This window comes from Herpailurus yagouaroundi, unplaced genomic scaffold (assembly GCF_014898765.1).
Source record: "Herpailurus yagouaroundi ecotype Mexico unplaced genomic scaffold, PumYag 196, whole genome shotgun sequence".
NCBI classification, from domain to species: Eukaryota; Metazoa; Chordata; class Mammalia; order Carnivora; family Felidae; genus Herpailurus; species Herpailurus yagouaroundi.
This window is the reverse complement of record NW_024412427.1, coordinates 14,685,570-14,712,110: the sequence shown is the minus strand read 5'-3', so window position 1 is coordinate 14,712,110 and position 26,541 is coordinate 14,685,570. Positions and strand designations below refer to the sequence as shown.

The 26,541-nt window shown below is 55.0% G+C and overlaps 1 protein-coding gene across 1 annotated transcript in view; it reads left to right on the top strand.

Moving 5' to 3' along the window:
* RSPO4 (R-spondin 4) overlaps positions 1 to 21,414 on the top strand; it is a 33,702-nt gene extending 12,288 nt beyond the window's left edge. The window contains exons 2-5 of the mRNA XM_040447458.1: positions 15,954 to 16,142; positions 16,637 to 16,777; positions 18,608 to 18,793; positions 21,181 to 21,414. Of these exons, the coding sequence (XP_040303392.1) occupies positions 15,954 to 16,142; positions 16,637 to 16,777; positions 18,608 to 18,793; positions 21,181 to 21,284 (620 nt within the window). The 3' untranslated portion in view covers positions 21,285 to 21,414. The remainder of the gene's footprint in view (positions 1 to 15,953; positions 16,143 to 16,636; positions 16,778 to 18,607; positions 18,794 to 21,180) is intronic.
* The last annotated feature ends 5,127 nt before the right edge of the window (positions 21,415 to 26,541 follow it).

Sequence of the window (26,541 nt, the reverse complement as noted above, 5' to 3'; positions counted from 1 at the left end):
CAGTGAGTAGCCTGGGCCTAGCCTCCCAGGTCAGGTGCCGAGGACCAGACCATACACAAGGCCAGACGGAGTGGACCAGGTGGCCAGAGGCTCTGTGGCCGACTAGCCAAAGGCACCTGTCCTGTAATCAGGATTCCAGCCCTGCCCTCTGGTGACCAACCGGGTGACTCTGAAGGTGCCTGCTTCTCTCCGGGCCTCAGGGTGCGATCTGTACAATGAGGTTACTGCTGTCATGCTACACCCTCGAAACTTTAATAGACCCTGCCCAAACCCCCTCCTCGAAAGAGAGGTGTGGGTGACTTCAATCTTATACAGTGTCCGTATCCTGTAGGTCACAAATAATATTTCCTTCTTGTTTTAATCTTCATTTTGAAAAGCAGTTGGGGCCCCCGGGTGGCTCAGTCGGTTGAGCGTCCGGCTTCGGCTCAGGTCACGATCTCACAGTTTGTGGGTTCGAGCCCCGCGTCGGGCTCTGTGCCGACAGCTCAGAGCCTGGAGCTTGCTTCGGATTCTGCGTCTCCCTCTCTCTCTCTGCTCCTCCCCCACTCATGCTCTGTCTCTCCCTCTCCTTCAAAAATAAATTAAAACGTTAAAAAAAATTTTTTTAAAGTATTAGTGAGGTAAGGTAGCTCTCCATGTGGTTTCTGGCTCATTTGTCTTTCTCCTTTGAGTTACTGGTAATATCTTTGCCTGTTTTCCCACTTTAGTTGTTCTTGTTTTTCTTATCGATTTCTAGAAGTTCTTTGTATATTAAGAATGATGATCCTTGGCCTCCTCTGTGTGTAAGTGGCTTAATGATCAGACTGAACATGTGACAGAGGGTTGCAAATATGGCATGTGCTTTGTCTCTCTCTAGTTCTCTGTTGTATCTCTAAAACCCAGTCCCGAATTATCTGGGCAGATCTCAAAGCTTTCTGGTATTAAAAAACCCAGCCCGGTGCTACATTTTAAAAACATAGGTCTAATTTTCTTCTTCCCCCTCCCTGACGTGGCTCCTGAGTCCATTGACCTGCCCTGTGGGGAGGTGTGCCGTGCCCTCTCCCTCCCTCCCCCTCTGCACGTTGGGGGGCAGAATACAGGGGGTAGGGACAGGGACAGTGGTCTCTACGGTCTCTTCGGTCTCTGGTGCTGATGGAGCTTCATAACACTCAGCACTGAGTAAACTTGGGGCCTCATCACCAGCGAGCAGAGGGGCAGGGGGTCAGGTCTGAATGTTCCTATGCCCCGCTTCATGCCCCCGCCATGGGACAGATGTCATAACTGTGGCGGGGTGTGATTTACCAGGGGGGAGGAGCATGGGCTCTTCTTCTCCTGATTTTTCCTACCTCCCTCACCACCCCACAGCCTCTTGGCTCTTTGGGTTGGGAATCCAGAGCTTGGATCAAGCTCACCTGCCTCCGTCAGTCGCTTAGGCAGACAACTGGCCCAACGGTGGCAGTGCGGTCTTCCCCGGGCCTGCGCTGGCCCCTTCGGCACCCCCCTCCTTCCCGGTAGAAATGAGGCTGGTCTGTAAGTGTGTGTTCCATCAGGGGATGAAACGCCATTTCCACGATCCTCAGGCGCCCTCCAAACTGTGAGTGGTTCCCCTGCCACCCCAGCTGGGTCGAGGGAGGTGGGGAAGTGCGGGACAACCCTTCTTGGATTCTCTTCAGAAATCCGTTTATACACGCTGGGGAGGCGGTGGCGGCAGAGAGGGTGAGGGGGGAGGGGATGCCAAGATACCTGTCCCCCCTCTCACCAAGCCCTGGAGGGGGTGTCAGGTCCCAGTTGCATACCCACGAGGCAGCTCTCTTTAGAACACAGCGGCAGGGGAGGGGAGGACTCAGACGGTTTCCACCCTTTGTCACAAGCTTGGGAGCAGCAAGTCCCGTTCCTTCATTCATTCAACAAACGTTTACAGAGCGCCCGGCGTACCCAGCACTGTGCGTAACACTGGGGGCGGGGATGAGTAAGACAGAGAGCCTGGGAAATCTACCTTCCAATCTAGAATCGTTCTGTGCATCGTTCTAAAATGTTTCCACAGGTCTGTGATTTGTCTCCTTTTTTTTTTTTTTTTTAATGTTTTTATTTATTTTTGAAGGAGAGGGAGAGACAGAGCATGAACGGGGGAGGAGCAGAGAGAGAGGGAGCCACAGAATCCGAAGCAGGCTCCAGGCTCTGAGCTGTCAGCACCGAGCTGACGCGGGGCTCCAACTCAAGAACCGTGAGATCATGGGCTGAGCCGAAGTCAGAGGCTTAACGGACTGAGCCACCCAGGCGCCCCTCTGTGATTTGTCTTTTAACTTTAATAAGTCGAACAAAAGCAAATGAGATGGGGTTTTTTGTTTCCTGTTTTACCCTTATCTTCCTGGAGTCTAGGAAAGGGTGTGGTACCTCATAGGTATTTAAGAAATGCCTGTCAGATGGATGGATGTGTAAATGCATACTGGACCCTTCCACACAATGGGTTTTGACAGATGGAGAAACCGAGGCTCAGAAACAGGGAGGGACTTGCCCTAGGACCCAAAGATCTGAGGCAGGAGGCTACATCTGGGGCTCTCTCCCTCCTGCTAGGATTCGAGAGGGGAAGGGAGCCTGTGGGAAGAGACCAGACCCAGAATTGGGTCCGTGAAGATGGTTAGCGCTTGCCTGGAGGCCCAGACTGGATTCTCGACTCTGTCACCCCTCGGAACCTCCTGATCCCCAGGGGGCTGCTGGTTGAGAGGGGCTGGGGCTGTCGCTGGAACCCTGACAGCCCTGACTTTTAGGGCTGGTCCCCTTCCCTGGTGCTCACTGGCAGTGGGGCCCCAGGATTTCTCTGTGCTGGGCACTGATCATCTACCCAAGGCTTCCTTGGGCTTAATTTTATGAGGTGAGGAGGGTGTCTATGTTGGGCCTGTTCTGAGGGTATTCTCCCTAATACTCAATAACAGCCACCAGTTGCTAAGACTGCCTGGCCTTAAATCGCAGCTTGCCGCTCATCAGCTGTGTGATTCTGGGCACCTCACTTACCTTCTCTGTGCCTTAACTTCTTTGTCTGTAAGGGAAGATACTAACACCTCACCGGGTTATGGTGACAGAGTCTGGCCACGGAGGGGCTCCACGCTGCTCACAGACGTCCCACTGCCACACGCCTACCGTCCGCCCGACACGGGTTTACAGATGGGGAAACTGAGGCCCAGAGAGGTTGGTTTGAGGTTTGAACCCAGGCTGTCTGCTGGCTGCTGTGCCACCTCTCCTGCCGCCACTGGAACTGTGGGACTTTGGGGCTCGAAGGTCCTTAGAGATGGTCCAAGCCCTCAGGGGCTGCCTCCAGGAGGGGGTGCAGGGACCCAAAAGGACCGGGTTCAAGACCCTCACTCTCACACCCATCCAGATTTCAACCCAAGCAGCTCTATTCTTTCCTGCCCTGTTCACTGAATGCCCATATCTCATCTCCTTCTGGGGAAAAGAAGGCTTTCGTAGCGGAAAATATTTTGAAAGCCCCTTATCAAGACCAATCCTTTCGTTTTCTGCTGGGGAAACTGAGGCGCGGGGCAAGGAGAGGAACTCTGCCAAGATCATAGACGGAGTCTGAGTCCACGCCGAGACGGGTACCACGGTCCTGGTTCCTAGCCCTGTGCTCTGGGCCTCCCAGGACTTCAACAGGACAAAGTAAAGGAGGTTGCTTATGTCAAACCTGGTACCTTTCTCCAGTGAATCTTAGGAATCCAGGCTTTCTAGTTCCTCTTAGAAAGTTTCCCCTACCTTCCCTGGAATCCTGGCACTCACATCCTCCTCAGGGCTTGCGGGAGGCTCCTGGTTCAGCCCAGTGGGCATTGCCCCCTACCCACGGCATATGGCATCGGGGTGCCAATATTGGCTGGAAATGTCCCACCAGAGTCCTAACTGCTGCAGACGTCCTCCTGCTCAGCCAGAGCTGAAGTTTTATAGCCTCTCAAAGAGCCAGGAGGGGCCTCCGCAAATAAAGAGCAACGGGGAATCATAAGCTCCCCAGGGGAGGGAAAGGGTTAGGGTTGATTGAACCCCAGTTCTGCCAGCTACTTTATACGCAGGTCTCAGGGTACTATAGAGCAGCCAAATAGGTTTAGAGAGGATCAGAGAGGCAAGAGACCTGCCCAAGGTCACACAGCAAACCATACAGAACCAGAACTGGAGGGAGCCAGGAGCTGTCTGAGTCCACTCCCCACCCTACAAGTACTGAGCACCTACTGTATGCCAGGCATCTACTCTGCCAAGTACTAGGGCTATGGCTGTGAGCAAGCCAGAAACGCACCCACTTCAGGGAGACTCCGTTCATGGGAAGGGTCATGAGATTTCTTGAGGACCTACTCTGTGCCCTTTTGAGCAGAATGCATTTGACCCTCAAAATATCCCAATGAGCTAACTACAGAAGAAGAAACTGAGGCACAGAGTATTCCAGCAGCTTGTTCCAGGCCACCCACCACAACAAACCGCCAGTCCCTGTAGCTGGAAAAGAAAAGGAACCGTTTTCTGGATACTTTTTCCCAAAAGAATGGCGACCGCATCTACTTGACAATTTTGTGACAGTCTCACACGTAGGACAATCGCGAGGCAAGTTCTTACAGTTTCACCTACTTGACAACGTTACGACACCTTCACACCCAAGACGGTTTTGTGGCAGTTCCGTAGGCAGATTGATTTGCTGACAGTTTTACAGTCAGAGCAACTCCATGATGATTCTATGCATGGATGGTGGGGTGCTGACCTCTGGGGAGAGGTGGGTCCCAGAGAAGCCACCTGGAACATAGGACTGTCTCTGCCTGGTCCCGGTCTCAGCCGGCTGCTCCCACCCCCAGTGCTGCTTGCTGAGTGACGCAGGATCCAATAACAATCCTTTTCTCTTTCTTTTTTTTTTTTTTTTTTTTTTGCAAGTGATTGTAAAATGACGATTTTTCTGAAGGTCACTAGCGCTGCTTTGGGCTGCTCGGCTCCCACAGGGCTCCCCCAGGAACACAAGTGTGGCCGCCCTTAGCGAGTGGGTAATGGAAGGCAGAATACATCTGCTGGGTCCAGGGAGGGTCGTTGAGGGACAGGGAAGCGGAGATTTGGTTCGATGAGAGTTGGGAGGCCGGGCACGAGCAGACCGCTCTGGACTGTGTCCACCCCCCTCCCCCCTACCTGGCAGGAGGGCCAGGCAGGGCTGGCACAGGGTGAGGATTCCATGCTTCACCCCTGAGCACTGGAATCCTTTTGATGTGCGTTTCACCTGCCGGCACACACCCCTCATTGTCACACACACACACACACACACACACACACACACACACGCGCGCTCCGCACATACAACCCCAGTCCCTCCCCTTCCTGCCTGGCTGAGCTTGGTAGGGACTGTCCCCATCTCACACCACTTGGGAAAGCCCTCCAATGAGTGCTAAGAGGAGCTGGGTTGCCCCTTCCAAATATTACCCCCACCCCTCAGCCACCATCAAGGCCGCTGGGGCAAGGTAGCACCGTCTGGGGACTCTATTGAGCTCTGGTTGGCCTAGGAGCCCCAGTGTCCTCACCTGTATAACGAGGGGTGAGAACAGCACCAACCCCCTTGGTTCTTAAGATGAGGTCAAGGACCAGCACCATCCACGTCCCTGGGGAGCTTTGCAGGAAAGCAGAATCTCAGACCCCACCCAGACCTTTGGCATCAAAATCTACACTTGAACCCAAGATCCCTGGGCACTTTTGTGTGCAGCATCAGTGTTTGGGAAGCCCTGGCTGACCTCGCAGTGTGGATTTTGAAGACCATCACAGTCTTTAAACCAACCCCCCTATATTGAGAGGTGGTGATGCCCTCTGCTTTTGATAAGCAGCCCCGGATGATTCTATGTGGATTTAAATCTGAGGATCACCAGGGGCTGGGAAAGAACAGATGTGGGGGTGAATCCTGGCTCCCTTACCTTCCTCCGTCCTGTCTTCCCCACCCATGTAAGCCAACGTCGTGGGTAAAGGATTCCTTCTGGATTCTGACCTGGGGGGAGGGGAGCAGAGCACTTCCCTACCTCCCAAAGCCCTGGGGTGGGGACAGCAAGAGAAACCCCCAGAGAGAATTTGGAAGGGACGGGGAGACAGGCATTTGCTCCCTGGTTGACCGCACACGTGCTAACCTGTTCTGTGTCACGGGGGTGAGCATGGCAAAGGGGGGGGATGAATGAGACGTGCAGAAGAGGCGGGCTCAGTCCCTGGACATCCGGCACTTGTGTGGCCAGGGTCAACTTCCTACCTCAGTCAAGGTCAAATGGACGTGGAAGGCGGCAGTGGGCTTAGCACAGCACTGGAAACTTAGCAAAAACCGTAGTAGGGGGATGTGTTATTCATTGTGGAGGATTAAAGGGGGGGTGGGATACCCTGGCACCCGGGAGGAGGTGTGGCCTTAAGATGAAGCCTTCGGGTTCTGCAGTCGCCCTGCTTGGGTCTGGCTGTCCGCTCCACCTCTTACTAAGTGACCTCGGACAAGCAGCAGCGGTGCCCTGAACCTCAGTTTCCTCGTCTCTGAAGTGGGTATGATGATCGCACTTAAATGCCTTTTGCAGCATCCCCACATGGAACGGTGAGCAGCTACGGAAAAGAATAAGGCAGAGAGGTGCAACATTGGCCAGGATAGCTCAGATGAGCAGAAGCAAGGTGCTGACTCGTCTGTGGGCGGCGCTGGGGTTTATCCCCGCCCTCCTGGGGCTCGCCCTTCAGTGGAAGAAAAGAGACCCCATCAGCTTCCTTTACGATACATGAGCCTGGTCCTCCCACCCAGACTGCAGGCTCCCTGAGAACGGGTGCAAGGCAAGGGCGACTTGAAGAACACTCCAAACTAGGCGCCAGCCCTCAAGGGAGCACCTTGGGTGCCTCCCAGGCATCTCGCATAAATCAAGTAACAAAATAGCGCTCATCCGTCTGCCCTGAGTTGTGCTGAGCACTTTGCGTGGATGAGCTCACGTCACGCCGACAAGTGCCTGGGAGCTGGTTGCCGCCGTTGTCCCCATTTTGCAGGAGATTGAGGTTCAGAGTAGTGAAGCCACTTGCCCCAGATCACCCAGCCAGGAAGCGGTGGTTGTCAGGCTCCAAAGCCAAGCGCACCTCAACATTCTGCTGAGTGTGTGGCCCTCTAGGTCCCCCCTGGGTACTGAGAAGAGGCCAGTGGGCTGGAGACCTTTAGCCCTGCGCCCCGTGGGAGACTACAAGCTGGGAGTCATCTCCAGGGTCCATCCCTTGCCGGGATGGTGCAATCTGCCCTCCAGGCAGGGATGTGCCGCGGGGCTCCTCTGAGCCAGCTTCCAGCAGCGGCGACTGCCTCCCATATGTGGTGGCCGGAGTGGACAGGCGGGAGCCCACATGTTGTTTATTTCCTTTGGTCATCGGTGACATGTGTCCCCCACTTGCCAGGCAGGGATCAGAGGACGCACTGCCCAGCGCTGTCTGCATGGGGCCCCCCTACAATGGTCTGGATCCTCCCCTGGGACAGAGCAGGACTGACCCAGGGTGGGGACTGGCCCTCCTCAGGTTGCACTGCCTCGGGGCAGGGGGTGGCATTCCCTTTCCACCCCCATCCTTTTCACCCCCAGGGAGAGCTTCAGGACAGCTGTGTTAAATCCTCTGTCGACCATGACACATGATGTTCTCACGCAAGACACAGTTCCCCGGGCACACCCCAGTTAGGAAGAAACTCTACCCCCACAAATGTTGACATCAAAATAAAACGTTCTGCACTGATTGCCCAAGCAAGTCCCGAATCACAAACACCCGGGAACGCGTGGTAGGCGGTGACAGTAATATTCCTGAGTCGCTCATCCGTGTCAGGGTTTCTCAGGTCCTCACGACATTCACTGTAAGCTCAGCCAGTCTGATGCCTGTTTTGCAGGTGGGGAAACTGAAGCACAGAGAGGCTCAAGGACACCTGGGCAAGGATAAGGGGCAGAACTGGGATTTGAACCCACAGAGTCTGGCTCTTAACCCTACTCCAGTCTTCAAGCAGCGCCCGCATCCCCTGGGAACCTGTTAGCGATGCACGTTCTCAAGCCCTGCCCAGATCTGCTGCATCCACAACTCTGGGGGAGGCTCAGCCATCTGTGCTTTAATTTTTAAAATCTTTTAAAATGTTTTATTTATTTTTGAGAGAGAGAGAGAGAGAGAGAGAGAGAGATACAGAATCCGAAGCAGGCTCCAGGCTCTGAGCTGTCAGCGCAGAGCCCAACGCAGGGCTCGAACCCACGAACCGCGAGATCATGACCTGAGCTGAAGTTAGACGCTTAACTGACTGAGCCACCCAGGCACCCCAGCCACCTGTCCTTTCATAAGTCCAAGGCGAATCTGATGCATGCCCAGGTTTGGGAACCCCTGCTCTACATTGCCTTCTAGCATCAGTGAGTGAAGTGGGTATAACATAAACAGAAGCTCAAGGATGATAACCCAGAGCAGCTGACCTTTGCCCTCAGCGGCAGGGGTAAGTAAAGGAAATGGTGGTGCAGAGTGGCGAGCCTATGTCCCATCTAGGTAACTTCAACCGAGTATTGCCTTGAAGGAATGCAGGCACAGTGTTGGCAGATAGGCTGGCTTTTTGCAGAGAAGTCCAAATGCCCGCTTTTTATGTGAAATCTGATTTTTTAAATGTTACCAATCTATTCAAATTAGGGTGGGTTTTTTTGGGTTTGGTTTTGTTTTTTAACTGTGGGGCTGGAGTTCTTGACTTGGGTATTGAGGGTGTTTCAGACTCGCTGTGGGCTGCTGAGGACATAAGCCTGCCTGGGAGGGCACGTAACTTTCAGGGTCGTAGATGTCACCCTGTGCCTTTTGGCCCCTTCCAGGAAAGCTCTGCAGGCTGAAGGTGGGTGGGAGGCATGATATCGCAGAGGTGACCTTGACTCTACTTGAAATTCCCAAATGGAAAAAAAATATGGAGATCACTTGCAGATGTTGAGCCATTGACTCCTCTTGCAACAGGGCGCCTGGGGGTGTTCTCAGGATACGGTCACCCCAAGATTGGGAACCCTTGTTGGAAGACACAGGTCACTGCCTGATCCCCACAGAAAGGATAAAATTGCCCTTCACCCAAGACCAAAGCTGCCTCCTCACGTCTGCCCTGAGCTCCTCACCTTCCAGACCATCTCCCTGGACCCTGCTGTTCACCAACCCCTCTGGTCTCCATCTGCCCACCTGTGAGAGGGAGGCGGGTCCAAACGTGGACTGACATCCCACCCTGGGCCCGTGACAGTGAGGGAACCGGAAAGGAACTTACACTTAATAAAGAAGCACCTACTACGTGCCAGGCGCTTGCTGGTTTGTTTGCACACACCTCCTAGCAAGGCCCATGAGGGTAGGAATTGCCACCACAGATTTTCAGATGGAGAAACTGAGGCCCACCGATGATGGGGCGTCTGTGCCCAAGGTGACTCCATGAGTGGTGAAGCCAGGATTGGAACCTGGGCACCTGCACCGTAACACACGTCCTTAGCTTTTTGAGGGCACAAAACTGGTCGTGGCTTCAATATAACAACAATGGCTGCCGTTTATGGGGGGCGGGGGCTGCTATGTGTTGAGCTCAAAGCCAAGTGGCTTTCATGGACCACCTCCCTCAATCACAAGCACCCTGCAAGCTAAGCATCATCACCCCCATTTACATGAGAATAACTGAGCTCAGAGTTAAAGCGCTTTGCCCCCAGTCACACAGCTGTCCCCCAAAGCTCATAACCATTGAGCCCCCAGCACTGGACCTGACAGAGTCACATTGGTTGGATGCACGGACGAATGAATGAATGGATCACCCAAGGCTGGGCTCACGCATGCGCTCAGAGTTGTTACTAGCCTGCGTCTCTCGGTAAACTGCCAAGCCCGATGTCATCCATTCTGTTGTCATTTTCTCGGGGAAAGGCGAAGGGACTCACATGTCATTTGAAACCCCTCCAACTGCTGGAGGAAAACAGGGCCCTGCATTTGGGGCCTGGTGTTTTGACTGGGGGAGGATGGCTGTGATCATGGGAGACAGTTGATACAGGCACTCACTGGGGTGTCATCCTCTCTGATGCTCCCCCCCCCCAAAAAAAAACCCAGGGGGTGTTGCAAGTTGAGCTCAAATGCTTTCATTTAGAAATGTGCGTCTGAGCTGGGAGAGGCCAGTGATGAAGTCCAGGATCCAGCTGAGGTGTGGAAGAATCCAGGGGCTTTCAAAGTGTGCTCCCTAGAACCCGAGGGCCCGTGGGGAGCCATGGCAGTCAGGCTGGGTGGCCGGCGGTCCAGGCCCCTTGGCCTTGCTGAAGCAGAGCAGCTTCGCCGTGGTCTGTTGAGCCCCACATACCTGGTGAGCTGCATCGTTCTGATTGTGAGTTGACAGGAGGAGAGCTAGCTCAGGTGAAAAGCTATGGAGCTTGGAGCTTGGAGCTATGGGCTGAGCCCAGCCTTGAGGGAGCCTTGAGGGGTCTCCGTCTTCCCAAATCCCAACAGAGCGGAAAAGAAAACGCATGCACATGCACACATACACACACCTGTTAACCACCACCACCACCACCCCCCCCAAAAAATCTCAAGCCCAGCTCTTGTCGAGACACGTGCCTATGTCCGAACCAACCACTGTAGTCAAGGGCACCCAGTGTGGTGATTGCCCAAGTCTGGATTAAGTGCGTCTGGGTGGAGAGACTCTATGTGAACCTCAAAGTCAGAGAGTGTGGAGGGATGGGGTCTCTATTAGCAAAGAGAGGGGCCACAGATGCTAGTGCCCGCCAAAGCTTCTCACACTTGGGCACTGCCTTGCCCTCTTGCAAATGTCCTCAGGTCAAGAGGCCAGCCCAGACCATTTTCTGGTGGCCCAACGTCAAAATTCTCAAGAGAGGTGGTCTAATGGGCCCAGGTAGGGAGAACTGTCAGTCCCTAGTTCAGTCCGTCCACCACTGGCCAGGGGACAGGGTCATGCAATCCAAGCTTGGTTGCCAGGTCTGCTTCTCAGGGAAAGGCAACTGTGAGCAGGAAAGACACATCCAGAATGCCTATCACATTTATTTTGGACTTACTGTAATGCACATTCTTGGGCTCAGACCAAGCCTCCCTGGGGATTCTTACACACAGTCAAGTTTAAGAACTATCAAGTTTGGGTCTTTCTAAAGCAGCATGGTACAAATTCTAGTTGTCATCACTTATGATTCTTAGCATTATCTTGTCTCTACAGCCATGACCTTGGGGAGGGGAGAAATAGCATTGCTCTTTTCAACACGTTCTAGAGATGTGATGAAAAGCCACAGACCATCAGAATTTAAAGTCATTACAACATAGAGGCACTAGAGGGCATCCTAGCCAACCACCAGGACCAAGGATGCAGGACGAGGCAGAATCACCTGGGGTTGAAAGATGCTAGTGACATCTGTCCCCTATGTGTGCACCCATGTGCGCGCGCGCACACACACACACACACACACACACCCTCCGAGGTCAGGGGAGGGTCCTTATCAGGTTCTTTTGTCTTCGGCATGTCAAGATATCACTCTACAAATAGTGCTGTATCTCTAATTGGGGCTTATTTGCTGCTGGGCTGCCTGACCTTGGGGAAGGCTCCACCCCTTCTGGCCTCAGGATCCCCAGTGAAACTGCAGGGGTCAGGCAAATGATCCCGAAGCTCTTCCCAGAGACCGGAAGAAGTTTTACTTTGCCCTGTCTGCCACTTCTGTGGGCTTCAGCCCTCCCACCAGGCTGTGAGGTCCCATAACGGCAGGGGGCATGTGTGGCTCGTCCCCGTGGCCCCGGGCTCTGCCTGACAGAGTGGATCCCTGCCTCCAATGATTCTGCAGGACCCTGAGAGTGACTTTCGCCTCTTTGAGCCTGTTTCCTCCCCTGCATTGTGGACAAGGACCCCCAAGTTGGGGTGTGAGTATGTCCACACGCTCAGTGTGCAGGAAATACGATTTTGTTTTTCTGTAACTGAACATAACTTCTAATTTGAACTCCTGTTCTGCCAAGCGGCAGAGATCGCCTCAAGCCGATTGAGGTTCCCTTTGCCCTTTGTTGGTGGGGCTGCATCTCAGGTCCAGCGGCATTTCATAGCATCAAAGCACTGGGGAGAGGTACCCTGGTCTCCACTGACGTCACTCTGTGACCACCTGCATGGTTGATGAAAAGCCCACATCATCAGTCGTTATCATGCGGTCCTCATGGCTTAACCAAGAGGATTGACACTTTCCTCCCTCTCCCAAACGAGAATGTGAGGTAGACTGCCCTGGGCTAGTATGGCCTCGCCCTGGTCTCTCTGCCAGGTCCCTCTGCCGCCTGCACCTGCCCTGGCTCCTGCCTCCAAGTCTGCAGTCCCCGCAGGCCCACAAAGAAGGGGAGGCAAATAGAGCAGCTCTTCTTTGCGGGTCATTTGGCGGGTGGCACAGGACACTCCCACTGGAAGCCCATTGGTCAGAGCTTAGATGTATCATCCCATACCACTGCAAAGGAGCCTGGGAAATGTAGTCTTTGTTCTTGGAAGACATTAATTCGCTAAACAGGAGGGTTCCCTTACTGAGGAGGAGGGAGAATGAACATGGGGGGAGGGAGGACAACTCTCATAGCTCTCATGGCTGCAGGTCTCCATGGCTCTCAGAACTTCTGTCACCGTCCCCTGCCCAAGGCCTCAGCTCGAGGATGGGCCAGGGCTTGGGGAAGGAAGCTGGGAGGGGTAGGATTAGATGTCCTCTCCCCGCTTTTCCCTCCCCCAACCCACACACACAACAGAGGCTAAACATTTTTTGAAGTATATTTTTATTGTAAAGTAGCTCAACCCTACAGGCAAGAATAAAAAACCTAATGGACATCTGTACACCTGCCAGCCACTTGTAGCAAATATTGCCATTTTCGTATTTGTTGCAGATTTTCAGAAATTAAATACTACAGATCCAAGAGAAGTCTCCAGCCTTCTTCCTGAATCCCCTCTCCCACTTCTCACCTCACCTCGGAGGAGGAGCCCATTCTGAATTCAGTGTTTCATCGGTCCCCTGTGTCTTTTACTCTTAATACAAATTTAAGTATCGTAAATGACCCAGAGTATTGCTTCGCAGAGTTTGGAACTTGCTACGAATGGTCTCTTCCTGCGCGATTCATTATGTTCATTATGCCGTTTGCTTTCTTTGCTCTCAGCATCGTCTTTGAAATGTATCCATAATGACAGCTACAACTCAGCCTCAGGCATTTATCATGGGTCCTGGATATGGAATGTGGCCAGCGTATACGGCTGCGTGCCACCTGTGTTTCCCTCTTCTTTTGATACACGGGTTTTTGCAACTGTTTGCTATTCAGTGATGCTGCAGTGAACATCTTGCTCATGTCTCTCTGGGCACAGACACCAGAGTCTCTCTGTGTCAGTGGTTCTGAGAGCATAGTCAGGGACCAGCAGCAACAGAGTAGCATCACCTGGAACCAGTTAGAAATACAAATTCTCAGCATCCCCTCGCCACCCCCCCCCCACCCCACATCTACTGAATCAGACACTCAGGGTGGAACCCAGCGCTGTGTGTTGTAACAAGCCCCCTCCAAGAGGCTGGTACAAGAATTTGAGAAGCTCTGCTCTAGGGTTTAGACCACAAGTCAAGCAGCTGTGTTCGGCAAAGCCACATCCTCAAATGTTCTAGATGCTGCTGGATTTTTCTCCAGCGTTTACACTCCTATCAGAACGGAAAGTTTCCTTTCATCCTTGCCAGCCCTTTGTATTATCAGAATTTAACTTGTCTCCCGTTGGGCGGGAGGTGTGGGCTCTGTTCGTTTTTTCAGCTGAAGTTCTCTCTCTGGCCCCGGGGGTTACCCTCTTACGACATCACACCTTCTCTCCGCCCCCAGGTTCCTGCGGGTCTACAGCTTTGGAAACACGCAAACCTCGACTCTGCTCTTCCCAGGAACATTAGTGAGGGTTCTCAGTTGTAAGCAACAGCAAGGGGACTTAGCAGCAGGATGTGGGGGGCTCCCAGAATCCAGGCAGCTGGAGATCAGGCTGGGAGAAATGCAGGATCCACCCCACAGCGGGAAGGGGGGGGGGCAGAAAGGCCCCAGGCTGGTCTGGGCAGTCAGCTGGCTTCTACCTGGACCCTTATCCCCACATATCCTCCTTACTCTCTTTGTTCGACTCCCAGGACTCGGGGTCATGGGAATGAGTATCTGATTGGTCAATGCCCAGTCACTGCCAACTTGAAGAAGGGCTTGGCCTCCTTGGTTTTTGTTCCAGGGGGACACCGGGATTGGCCCTTCTCCAGGTTCTCTCACACAATGGGGAATTCCTCTAAAAGGCAGGTCGGGCCCCAACAGAAAGAGGGGGCAGAGCTGGAAAGTCAAGAACATCCTGTGCTGAGTGGCCATGGGCTCAGTGAGCTGAGGTGTGTAACTGGTGTATTAAGCAGTCTGACCTTAAACGGGGTATAAATGTGGAACAGTGTAATGTGTCCCCAGGGCACCTGGGTGGCTCAGGCAGATAAGCATCCAATTTCGGCTCAGGTCACGATCTCGCAGTTTGTGAGTTCGAGCCCCACGTCGGGCTCTGTGCTGACAGCTCGGAGCCTGGAGCCTGCTTCGGATTCCGTGTCTCCCTCTCTCGCTGCCCCTCCCCCAGCTCACGCTCTGTCTCCCTCTCCAAAATGAATAAACGTTAAAAAATATATATATATTTTTAATGTGTCCCCAATCACCTCGAAGAAGCTGCTTGATCCTTCGCGACACCTGGTCACTTTCTGACTCTCCTCGGCTCCTGCCTTCCATGGTTTCCCTTGCTGCCTCTTACCGGGACACTTGCCATCAACCAGCCTGCCTGGGTAAGGCAATGGCAAGACCACCGAAGCCTGGGTACTTCTACGGGGCCCTTGCCGCCGAGAAGCCCCTCGTGCCTGCCATGAGGGATGCGCAGGCTCTTTCACTGCTGCACACCCACTCAGCCCTGGCCTTCTCTCCCCTTGGCCTCTTTTCTCTGCTCAGAGAGGCCTGGAAAGGGGCAGATCTGCAGGGCTCCAACACAAGCGAGTGTCCCCCCAGGGCATGAGAAGCTGGTCACCTCTTTTTGCAGACACCCCGTCTCTGTGAGGAGCACCCTGCACCTCTCCTCGTTTGGTTCTGGGGGTTGGGAACAGAAGGAAAGCCACAGCAATCCCCCCCCCCCCAGGCTGACAATTCCAGTGTCCCCTGAGCCCCGCTCTCTAAGTGGGGAGCTTAATCACGTGGTCCAGGAGAGAACAAAGCCCCCCCCCCCCCCCCCCACCATGAGCCTGGGAGAGGATCTCTTTCTAGAGTATTCTCCATCTCCTTCTTCCCAGCTTTGGGTCTGGTTGCTGATTCTGGGGCAACAAAAATTTTCTTTCCTCAACTTGCTACGCTTGATGATGTTGGGAGCCCTTGATGGTGGTGACAGGCAGGAACGGAGTATTGTTCGGACCTGCCGCAGGGGGCCGAGGGTCTCCCCAACCCCGCACATGCATGTGCACCCCACCCCCCACACGCTCAAAAATACACACCATTTCCCTGAAGGTTAAGTTTGTCTGTGAGTTATAGACAACTCCAGATAACAATGGTTTAAACAAAAGAGACATTGATTTCTCTCTCTTGTAAGTCGGCACAGGCAGTCCAGGGCTGGCACACAAGTTCTACCTTCCTCAGGGACCCAGGCTCTTTTGCTTTTCTTGCTCTGCTATCCCCAACACGGGGTTCCTACTTCATGGTCCAGAATGGCTGCTTGAGTTCCGGCCATCATGTTCATGTTCCAACAACAGGAAGGACGAGGGGGTGACACGGGGCCCGCCCGTGCTTGTTAAGGCAGCTTTTGAGAGGTTGTGCACGTTGCTCTCCCTTATACCCCAGTGGCCAGATTGGGGTCACGTGATCATACCTGGCCGTGGGGGAAATGTCGTTCGTCTGGGTGGCCGTGTGTTCAGTTAATACGCTCCGCGAGGCAGTCTGAGCTGCTCACCTACGTGGTTTGACTCTCTCTCTCTCTCTCTCCCCCTCCCCCTCCCCTCCCACCCCGGCCTGGCTGGCAGCGGGCACTGGTCCGGGGGGCAACTGCACGGGCTGCATCATCTGCTCCGAGGAGAACGGCTGTTCCACGTGCCAGCAGAGGTTGTTCCTGTTCATCCGCCGGGAAGGTATCCGCCAGTATGGCAAGTGTGTGCATGACTGTCCCTCTGGCTACTTCGGCGTCCGCGGCCAGGAGTTCAACAGGTGCAAAAGTACGTGGTTCCTCCCTTGTCCTGTGCTCGTGCTCGGCCCCTGAGGCCTCCGGCCCATGTCCGCCCCCTCCCCCCCACCCCCCCACCCCCACCCCGACAGGGCCACAGGGCAACTGGTTTGTGCCTGAGCCCAGACTCTGGGATTTCAGGCGGGGTTTCAGGCTGACTCCGAAGCTGCAAGCAAGTCAGTGTCCTGTCTGGTCTCAGCGCTAAGGGGGCAGGGAACCTTCGCCTCCACCCTATGCGCTGTGTGGCCTTGGGCGTGTTAACTCGCGCCCTCTGGACCTAGCTCAAGCGAGAAAAGGAGTCCTAAGTCCTGACTCTGCTTTGCATGGCGACCCGGGACACACCATGGCCATCTTTGAGCTTTGATGGAAATGGGGCAGAAAGTCCGCACTCCCAGCCTAGATTTGCTATGTGACGACATCAGACGAGCCGCTTGCCCTCTCCGAGGGCAGCCGCCCTCACCGCGGGTGACCTTGGCTCTGTTGCAGAATGTGGGGCCACGTGTGAGAGCTGCTTCAGCCAGGACTTCTGCATCCGGTGCAAGCGGCGGTTTTACCTGTACAAGGGGAAGTGTCTGCCCACCTGCCCGCTGGGCACCGCGGCCCAGCCCAGCACGCAGGAGTGCCAGGGTGAGTGGGGGCCTCCTCGCCCCGCCTGCTTCCCTGCAGGGCGGGGCGGGGGGGGGGGGGGGGGGGGGGGGCCGGGCACCACCGCCCGCCGAGGGGGGGGGGGGGGGGGGGGGGGGGGGGGGGGGGCGTCAGGAGAGCCGGGAAAAACCTTAAGAGAATGTCGCGTGGTGATTGGAGGCCCAACAGGTGACGTCAGGCACACAGAGGGAGCCTCCAGCACCGGCACTGTGATTTGCCGTTATTACCGACAGCGGCTTCGCTGTCCTTGCCAGGGGGAGGCAGCAGAGGTCACGAGAAGAGGACTGCCGAGGAATAAGACAGACCCGGGTTCACATCCTTTTCACTTCTCCCCTTCGCTCCTCCCTGAGCCTGGCTAACCTCCCCACCCCTACTTCAAGCTTCAGGTCAGGAGTCACCTCCTCCAGGAAGTCTTCCAGCTCCCCCCAGGCCCCTGGGGCCCATGCCTCCTCTGGGCTCCGGCACCTGCCTGTGCTTCCTCCCGTTACCGCAGGAGCACCCTGCCCTTCCGGCCTGACTTTTCTAGGCGGTGAACTCTGGGAGGCAGAGCCAGTCGGTCTGGTCACCGCTGCCACTCAGCACCTAGCACAGCATGAGGCACACAGTAGGTGCTCAGTCCCTGCTTGTCAAATCAACACATCTAGCAAAAGGACCGTTGTTCTCAGGCCTGCAGACCTGGCTTCTGGGCCCGATCGGGTCTGAAACGCTTACAGTGTTCTGATGTTGAACCCCCTTCTCTGTTCCCTTAGCGGGCCCCTTAGGTACTCAAGGCCTCAGTGGCCTCATCTGCAAAATGGGGGTATCCCATAGCTGCCCTGTTCTTTGCCTACTTCTCAGGGGCTCTTAAAAGAATCAAATGTGAACAAATATATAATATATATATTTATATATATTTATGATGTATATATATTTATACATATTTATAATGTATATATATTTATAAGTAAATATAAATATATAAATATATACTTATAAATATATATACTTATATTAATAAATATATATATTTATATACATTTATAATATATATTTATAATATATTTCTATTATATGTTTTTATATTTATATATTTATATTTATTATAGAAATTTATAAATATATATTATAAATATATAAATATAAAAAATATATATGTTCACATTTGATTCATATTTATATGATATGATTTGATATCTATGTACATATATATATATGGGTTTTTTTAAAGTTGTTTCCTACTGAGGACGTTCATGTCCCATGACCTCATTTTTCCTCACAACAGCACAGCACGGCTTCCACCTTCCACAGCCCATCAAAGGCACACGATCAAGGTCGAAGCAGTGTCTCTGCCCTGAGGGCCTCCCAGCAGACCTTCTGGCCTCTTCGCCTGGCCCTCCTCCTCCCAGCCTTCACCCTGCCCCTGCTCTAGCTGCCATCCCTCAGACACGGTCTGCCAGGCCCCCAGGGCTGTGCACGCCTACCCTCATGGTGCTTCCTTCCGGTCCCACTGGATCACCTCCTCTCCCTTTAGCCCCTCTGTCATCTCCTGGGGGAAGTCTTCCCCTCTAAAGCCAGTGGTCACCCCCCACCCCCTTCCCCCCGCCACATCTGGCCTGGGCATGCTTTAGTCTAGCGCCCATCCCGGGCTCTCATAAATAGATATTTAAGTGTCTCCCCTCTGCTCCTTGTGAGAGCTTGCAAACCCTTTGCATGTGGAGACGGCGTTCGGGGAACGGGACCCCTCAGACCCTGCCCTTGGATCTGAAGGACACTCACTGCCAGCTGACCAGAACTGTCTATCTGTCTGTCTGTCTGTCTGTCTCCACCCAGCAGAAGAATGTGAGCTGGGCCCCTGGGGCAGCTGGAGCCCCTGCATGCACAACGGGAAGACCTGTGGCTCGGCCTGGGGCCTGGAGACCCGGGTGCGGGAGGCCGGCCGGGCCGGGAGGGACGAGGCAGACACCTGCCAGGTGCTGTCCGAGTCACGGAAATGTCCCATCCAGAGGCCCTGCCCAGCAGGTGAGCACCAGGCCGGCATTCGGGGCTGCAGTGGGCAGGGCCCACGGGGGACTTTGAGCAGCTGGGGACATCGCCTGCCCAAATAGTGCCTGTAGGGCTGCCCGAAAGTCCAAGAGTAGCCATTCCTTCCCATGGGCTAAGCATCGCCCACCCCGGTGTCCTTCCTGGCTGGGGTCAGTCCCAGCTATTAAAGCCACTGACTTAAAGAGAAGAGAGCCCGCGGAGGGTGGTAGGTACGACGTGAACAGCGAGTAGCAATAATGCGCAGGGGGCCAGCATTAACTGTGCATCTGCTATTGCCGTGGCCAGTGTGCTAATTCTCCACCTTTGGGTCATTTAATCTGCACCATGACTCGATGGTGTGGAATGGTTACCATCCCCCTTCAACAGATGAGGAGATCGGGGCCCAGAGAGGTTGTCACTTGCCTCAGGGTCATGCAGCTAGGAAAGTGTGGACCTGGGATCCAAACGTAGGTCTGTGTGCAAAGAGGAATCTAGAGTCAGTGTAAGGAACCCGGATCCAGGTCACGGGGCGGGGGGGGCACACAGCTGGCATGTGGTGGGGCCAGGACTCGAGCCCAGGGACACGCCTGGTTTCAGGAGCACTTGTCGTCTGGGTTGGGAGTGCAGACAGCAGAGCTGGGCGGCCGGGGACGGAGGGTGAGGTTGAGACGGGACTGGGGAAACTAAGACCCCAGGCCCCCAAAAACACCCACGTGGACAGACGGACAGACGGAAAGTTCTCTACAGCACCTGTCACGGCACATGATTGCTGGTGGTGATTGGCAATGGAGGGACAGAGAGAGAGGAAATGTCTTCCCATAGGTGATGATGATGATGATGATGAATGAAGAATGAATGACAGCAGCAAACATTCATGCGCTGGGCCCTGTGGTCAGTGCTCTGTAAACCGATGCCTTTCGTCCTCACGACAACCCTCCTGTGAGGTACTTGCATCCTCTGGGGCTCAGCTCAAAGTCCCCTCCGCAGAGAGGCCCTCCACGACTGCCCCTGCGGAGAGACACCACCCGTGTCTGGGACCGCCATCCCGTGGTGTCACAGCGCTTACTTCCTCCCAAAATGATGGCGCACACTCTTGTGCTGCCTTGTTTAGGGTCTGTCTTCCTTACTAGAATGCGATCCCCGGTGAAAGCCGAGTCTTTGTCCGCCTTGTTCACGGCTGCCTCTCCAGGGCCTAGAACAGGGCCTGGCACACAGTAGGTGCTCAGTTAACATTTGTTGAGGAGTGGATGGGTGGGTGGATGGGAGGAAGGTGGGCCCATATCAGGCAGGCAGAGGGAAGGGCTGGGGACCCCACACCACTCACCCCACCCTCCTACCTTCAAAGCTGGCACAGCCACTCAGGCAGTGGCCACCCTTCATCCCCCAGATGCTTATGTCATTTCAGCTGACACAGCCAGCCCCGGAGTTTAGAGTGGGAGCCTGGCCTAAGCAACCCCTAAGGGTTCAGGAGTGGGTGAAGGGAGGCCCAGAGGTGGACAGCCTCATCTAAGAGGATGACCCAGGATCTGCCCTGAGGGGTGAGTGGAGGCAGGAAGGCTGCGGGGAGAAGGGGTGGTCTTTTCCTCCACGTGAGCCGGGAGCCACTTGAAAGTGACACCAGGAAGTCCAACCCAGACTATGTCACCAGCCAAGCAAGTTCCCTGTTGGGCCTCAGTCACTTTATCTGAGAAATGGGACGAATCAGATGTTTGTGCTAGAAGCTCATCCCCGCCGCAGGGTTGGGGGACTGCGGGTACAGTGGGGTCAAGGTTCCCAGGTAGGTCTGGGGTTTGCAGGCCAGGCCACCCCTCCCCACAGCACGGACTGTCATATGGGGGCGGTGGGGCCGCGCCTGCTCCCACACCTGCGGGACGTGGCTGCATGCAGGGGTGCTGGCTGAATGCTACTGTCCTTGTCGTCTGAGGCCAGAGCTGGGGCCCCGAAGGTGAGTGGGGGAGCTGGTGCCGGGACCCGGGCAAAAGGTATGGAGTCTCCGGCTTGGAGCCTTGTAAACTGCGAAGTGAGTGCCCCCAGGAGGGTCACGGGCACCCCCCGCGAGGCCGCCCTAAGTCCTGACTGGCCCCCTCGCCCCATGCGAACCTCTGGGCCTGGCCAGGCCAGATGCCCAGCATGGTGGGGGCGGGGGTGCCCTCAGCCAGTCAGTGCCCCTCCTCACCCGCGAGGGAAGTGGGAGCAGTGGCCCATGTCGGGTAGGTTCCCCCGCAGTCCACGCTCCAAAGTGGAGTGATGGTAAGGTCAGCACCCAAAGGTGGTTCTGAGCCCCGCTCAGGGGGAGTGGGGGGCCCACCCTCATCTGGAAGGACGGAGGGGCCTCCCGGGGCCCCGAATGGCCTCAGAAACAACACCCTGTGCTCTGGGTGCAGAGAAGAGCCCCAGCCGGAAGAAGGGCCGGAGAGACGGGCGCCCGCGCAAGGACAGGAGGCTGGACCGCACGCTGGACGTGAGGCCCCGCCAGCCGGCCGCCTGAGGAGCCCCAGAGCTGCAGCCCCCAGCGCCCCGCGCCTCCTGCTCCAGCCCTTTCCACCACGGTTCCTGCTGCTGCTTTGCCCTTGCCTCTCCCCACCCTCTGTCCCTGTGTCCTTCCACCTTCTGTGTCTCCCTCTCTCTCTGCCCCTTCCCCGTTCATGCTCTGTCTCTCTCTGTCCCAAAAATAAATAAATGTTGAAAAAAAAAAATTAAAAAAAATCTTTAAAAAAAAAAAAAAAAGAAAGCAAACCACTTTTTCTAGGCCTTACCCTGACCTTGTCCTGACCCCAGCTTCGCAGAGAAGGGGTTTCCAAGGGCAGGGCCCAGGTCGCAGTACAGGCAGGCTGCTTGCGTCCGGACAGCCCCGCTTCTGCTCCAGAGGAGACCCCAGAACCCAGGGCTGTGAGTGCCCCCTGCTCAGGCCAGCCCCTGGAGGCCATTTCCACGGCCCTTGGTCACCAGCTCGCATAGGAAGCCCCAGAAGAGGCCATCAAAGCTGAAAGGAATTTGGAGATTATCCAGGCTGCTCTGTTCCCCACCCTGGAGCCCCCTGTTGTACTCATGGGGAAACTGAGGCCCAAGAAGGGACTTGCCCAAGGTCACCCAGGGAACCCAGGTGCTAGACTTTTTACTTACTGGCCGCCCTGCAGGGCACAACTCTGGGGGCCTTTGGAGAGGAGATGAAGGAAGAAGCAAGGGAAGAGGCAGGAGCGAGAAGATTCTCCCACTCCCCCACGCCACCGCTGAACCCTGCGCACTCGTATTTCACTGTGACAACCTCACACACCCGGCAGGAAGAACATTGGCGGGGGGGGGGGGGGGGGGTCTCCAGTTAGACCTAACTGAGAAGTGGGTTTGTTCTCACTGCCTGTCATTCCACCATCATGGTACCAACCTCCTCCTCCTTGGCCTCCCGGATTCTCCAGAAGGGGGGCTCCCAGCTTGCCCTGGCATTACCTGCTGGCCTGAACTGAGAAGGTCCAGCAGCTAGGAGCTTTGAGGGTCTGGGGTGGCCTGGGGACGGGGTGTGTGCAGGCTGGAAGAGAGGCTGAAAGGGACAAAGTAGCACTCCCCCACCCCACAAGAGTGTCCACCCACAGGCTTCCCTCTGCCTGGCACACCCTCTGAACCCCCCCCAAAGGCCCGCCCTCACTCCTAGCTCCCCTCCTCCTCCCTGAGGACAGCCACAGCCCTTCCTTGCCTGGCCAGACTACCAGCTTCTCTTCTGCAAAGTTTGTGCCTCTGAAATGCTCTATTGTCGTTGTTTCAAGATCCCGACTTTTTTTTTTTTTTTTTTTAATAAAGAGAAAAGAAAAAAGAAATTTGCAAGTGCTTCTTGGGCATCAGGCGGGTGTTACAAAACCATGATGCTGATGAGTTTGGAGTAGCCGAATCTAAACCATGTGGGGCGGTCTTCCCTGGAATGCGCAGAGGGCCTGGGTGTGTGGGGGACAAAGGGGGTGCTGAAAGAAGAGAAGGGGCCCACAGTCCCCCAGGCTCCTCTCAAGAAGGAGGCTTAGCCACAGACAGAAGGCAGTAGCACTGTCGGCCCCCACCCCCAGCACCTCTCGGCCCCATGAATCACAGGAGGGGCCAGGGAGGCCCAGGAGGCACGACCATCCTAAGGAGCCATCTCAATCCCCTGGGCTGCTGGTGAGAGTGGCTTTAGCACTGGGGGCCCAGGTTCAAGTCCCAGCCTGCCACCAGCCATCTGTGGGCTTTAGGCCAAGTCATTTTTTCTTTCTGGGCCTCAGCCCCCCCCCCCCAATCTGATGGATGCAGAGGGGGGCTGACCAGATAGAAGCCGTTGCCCGAATAGGAGTGGCCCAGCAGCATCTTCTGGAGCGCTTTTGGTAAAAATTCAGATTCCAGGGCCGTACCCCAGGCCTACCAGTCTCCAGCAAGTTTGGCGGCAGACAGTGGGAGCCAACGACCCATTCCAGGACAAGCTCAGCCGAAAGGGTGGCTCTCGGGTGACCTAGAATCCCAGCTGCCATTTTGATTCTGAAAGCGGGGCTCAGCAACGTGGTTCTTCGGAGTCTCACGTGTGTATCTCTCCTCTATACAGTTTTCTGGTGAGATTTGAATTCTAGGATGCCAGATGCTATTCCACAGAGAAAACAAGGCTTGGCCCGAGCGGAGGAGTTGCTGTTCAGCCCTCCCGCCCAGCTCCGCCACGCTGCACCGGCCACCCCCAGAGCCCGCTCCGCAGGCGGACTCCCCACCCGGGAGCTCACAGTGTCCCGGTTCCCCCGGACCCGCACCACGGCCCTGCCTGTCATTCCCACCTCCTGTCCCTAGAGGGCGCCGCCCAACCAGGAACAGCGCTGCAGGCGCACTTGCAGCCAGGCACTTTGTAGAAACAGGGGGACGCAAGGCTTTTCTCTTCTATGGGGCTGGTGGGCAGGAGGGGGGGGGTGGATGACAGGGGGAGGCCGCCTCCCGCCTCAGGCTGGACGACAACAGACAACAGTTGCAATGGTGAAACCATTCACAGCAGTGAAGGCCCAGGGCTCGGACCCTCCCTCGCACAGAGAGGACAGGGATTCATCCTACAGTGGTAATGGAGACTGTAGCAGTTCCTGACCTCCCAGTCTCCAGCCCCCAGTGACTCGGGGAGTTCTATTTCTCCCATGTTCACGTATAGGAGGATTTCAGACCATCCTGTGCGGCCCATCAGACTCAGGAAACGTGCATGCTTCTGAGAACAAAAGCAGCAGTAGTGATACTGACGATTAATGATCGGAATGTCTTAAACGTAATTAACACGACCCAGGGCTTTGGGGGCAGTATCTTCTTTCCTTTGCTTTTCTCTCTTCGATGTAGATCACCTTTCCGACTTCCTCCTGTGTGCGTGCCTTTCCGCGTCATCTCCTGCCGCTTCACAGCAGCGCTGCAAGCTAACTTACAGAAGAGGAAACTGAGGCTCGAGTTAAAGTCGCTCAAAATTGACCAGTCTCACCTCGCCATCTGTTCAGTAAATGTGCACCAAGGCGCTGCTGTGTGCCTGGGGCTGTGCTGGGTGCTGATGATAAAGACCCAAGACCTTGTCCCTGGAGCTTTCCAGTCTGTACTCAAGTCAGTTACAATGGCGTGACAGGGCTGCACATCGCGCCCCCCCCCCCCCAGGCGACAGGATCTGGGAGGAGGGACAGCAAATGCGTCTACACAGCCCAAGGGGGCTCAGGGAGCACCTCCTCCAGGGCCAGATGGACAGGCTGGGAACGGAAGCCGGACACGGGTCTGGAGGGGGCCCAGCTCCGGGAAACAGGCTGTGCAAATGCCTGGAGCAGAAGCTGTTCGTGGAGGTACCGACCCCAGAATGTGCAAGCTTCCTAGGCCCCCGACCCTGGGATCCAAGGACTCAGCCCTGGGGTCTCTTGCTTCTCCACCTTGCCCTCCAACTGCCAGCCTTCCCCCATAGTCTTCCATGCAACTGGACACTCACCACCCACAAGGCCGAATAGATCAGCCAGCCAGACCCGGGACTGAAGAAGCCAGCTCGGAAGTGACTCCTGCAGCCCTTAGCTGCACAGTCTGCCTAGCTAAGGCCCCAGCGGAGAGAATCTGCCCTCTCTGAACTCCTGATCCTCAGGACTCACAAGCATAATAAAATGGTTGCTGCTTTCTGTGCCTGAGGTTTGGAAGCTTTGTTTTGCAGCAACAGACAACTGGAATGGGGGTGATAAGGGGTGAGGCAGGGAAGAGCCTCACAGGAAGGCCAGAAATTTCACCTGCGGGCCACTGACCATCTCTGAGCCCTTAGGCAAGATCCTGTCCATCTCTCCGTGCCTCAGTTTCCTCCTCTGTTAAAGGGGACAAGAAGAGTATCTCTCATGGTGTCACTGCAAGGTTTAAATAAGCTCCAATAATAGGTGGGAGTTTGTACACGCAGTAAGTCCTCAATAAAGGTTTTTATTCCAATGCCTATTTCATTCATTCATTCAACAACCATCTCCCAAGCACTAAGTCAGGGCCAGGAGCTGTGTGAGGCATTTACCATTAAAAACTTAAATTCATCCTCCAGCTCACCCTCGGAAGTAGCTTTTATTATTTATTTTTAATTTTTTTTTCATGTTTATTTAATTTTGAGAGAGAGGGACGGAGCAGGAGTTGGGGAGGGGCAGAGAGAGAGGGAGACACAGAATCGGAAACAGGCTCCAGGCTCCGAGCTGTCGGCACAGAGCCCGACGCGGGGCTCGAACTCACGAACCGTGAGATGGTGACCTGAGCCGAAGTTGGTGCTTAACCGAATGAGCCACCCAGGCGCCCCAAGTAGATTTTATTATTATCCCTACTTTTTATACGTGAGAAATCCAAGGCTCGGAAAGGAAGTAATGGAGTGGGAACTCAAAACCTCGCCTTCCACCAGGTGGCCACTTCCTGCGGGGCGCCAATGGGGTGCGCCCCGCTCAGCCCAGGAAGACGAGTGTCACGAAAGAGATGCGTCCAGATCTCCACTGCTCTTCTGGGCAGTATTGCTCCTGTAACAGCAAAAAAGCCTCATCTGGAAAAGGGACTCCAAATGGCCCTTACACACGCGCCAGAAGAGATGGCCAGCTTCGTTCAAATGAAATGACAATAAAATCACCCAGAGCTATCATTTGGGACCTATCTGATTGGCAAAGGGCCGGAATGGGAAACCACAGGGCTTGGCCAGGCTGTGGGTGAGCCCGCGCTCTCTCCTGCCTTCCTAGGGGGAGGAACATGGCCCAGCCACTATCGAAGATGAGTTGATGACATCTATCAGAATGACAACACACTCGTCCCCTGACTCGGCGGCGACCCACTTCCAAGGATGTGTAGAAACACAAGCATATGTGCCTCACAGCTGTTCCCTGCAGCCTGCGTGTGATCACAAAAAACGGGACACATCCCAAACCTCTGTAGGAGACCCTCTTAAGGTATAATCGGCCAGCACTCAGTGGCACACCAGGCCGCTGAGAAAGGATCCCGAGGAAGTGTTTGATGTACTGACACAGGGCAATTGCCCACATGCATTATTAACGGAGAAAAGCAAGTTGCAGAACTTGGGTGGGGGCCGGGATTGGAGCAGGTGGAAGGAGACTGGCTTTTCTCTTTTGCTCCTTTGGACTTGCAAGACACGGGAATATACTACCAAGTCCCCAAAATGAAAATGAAACTAAAATACTTTGGAGACAGTCACACTAGACAAATGGGTCTTTAAATCCCCTGGGCGCCTGGGTGGCGCAGTCGGTTGAGCGTCCGACTTCAGCCAGGTCACGATCTCGCGGTCC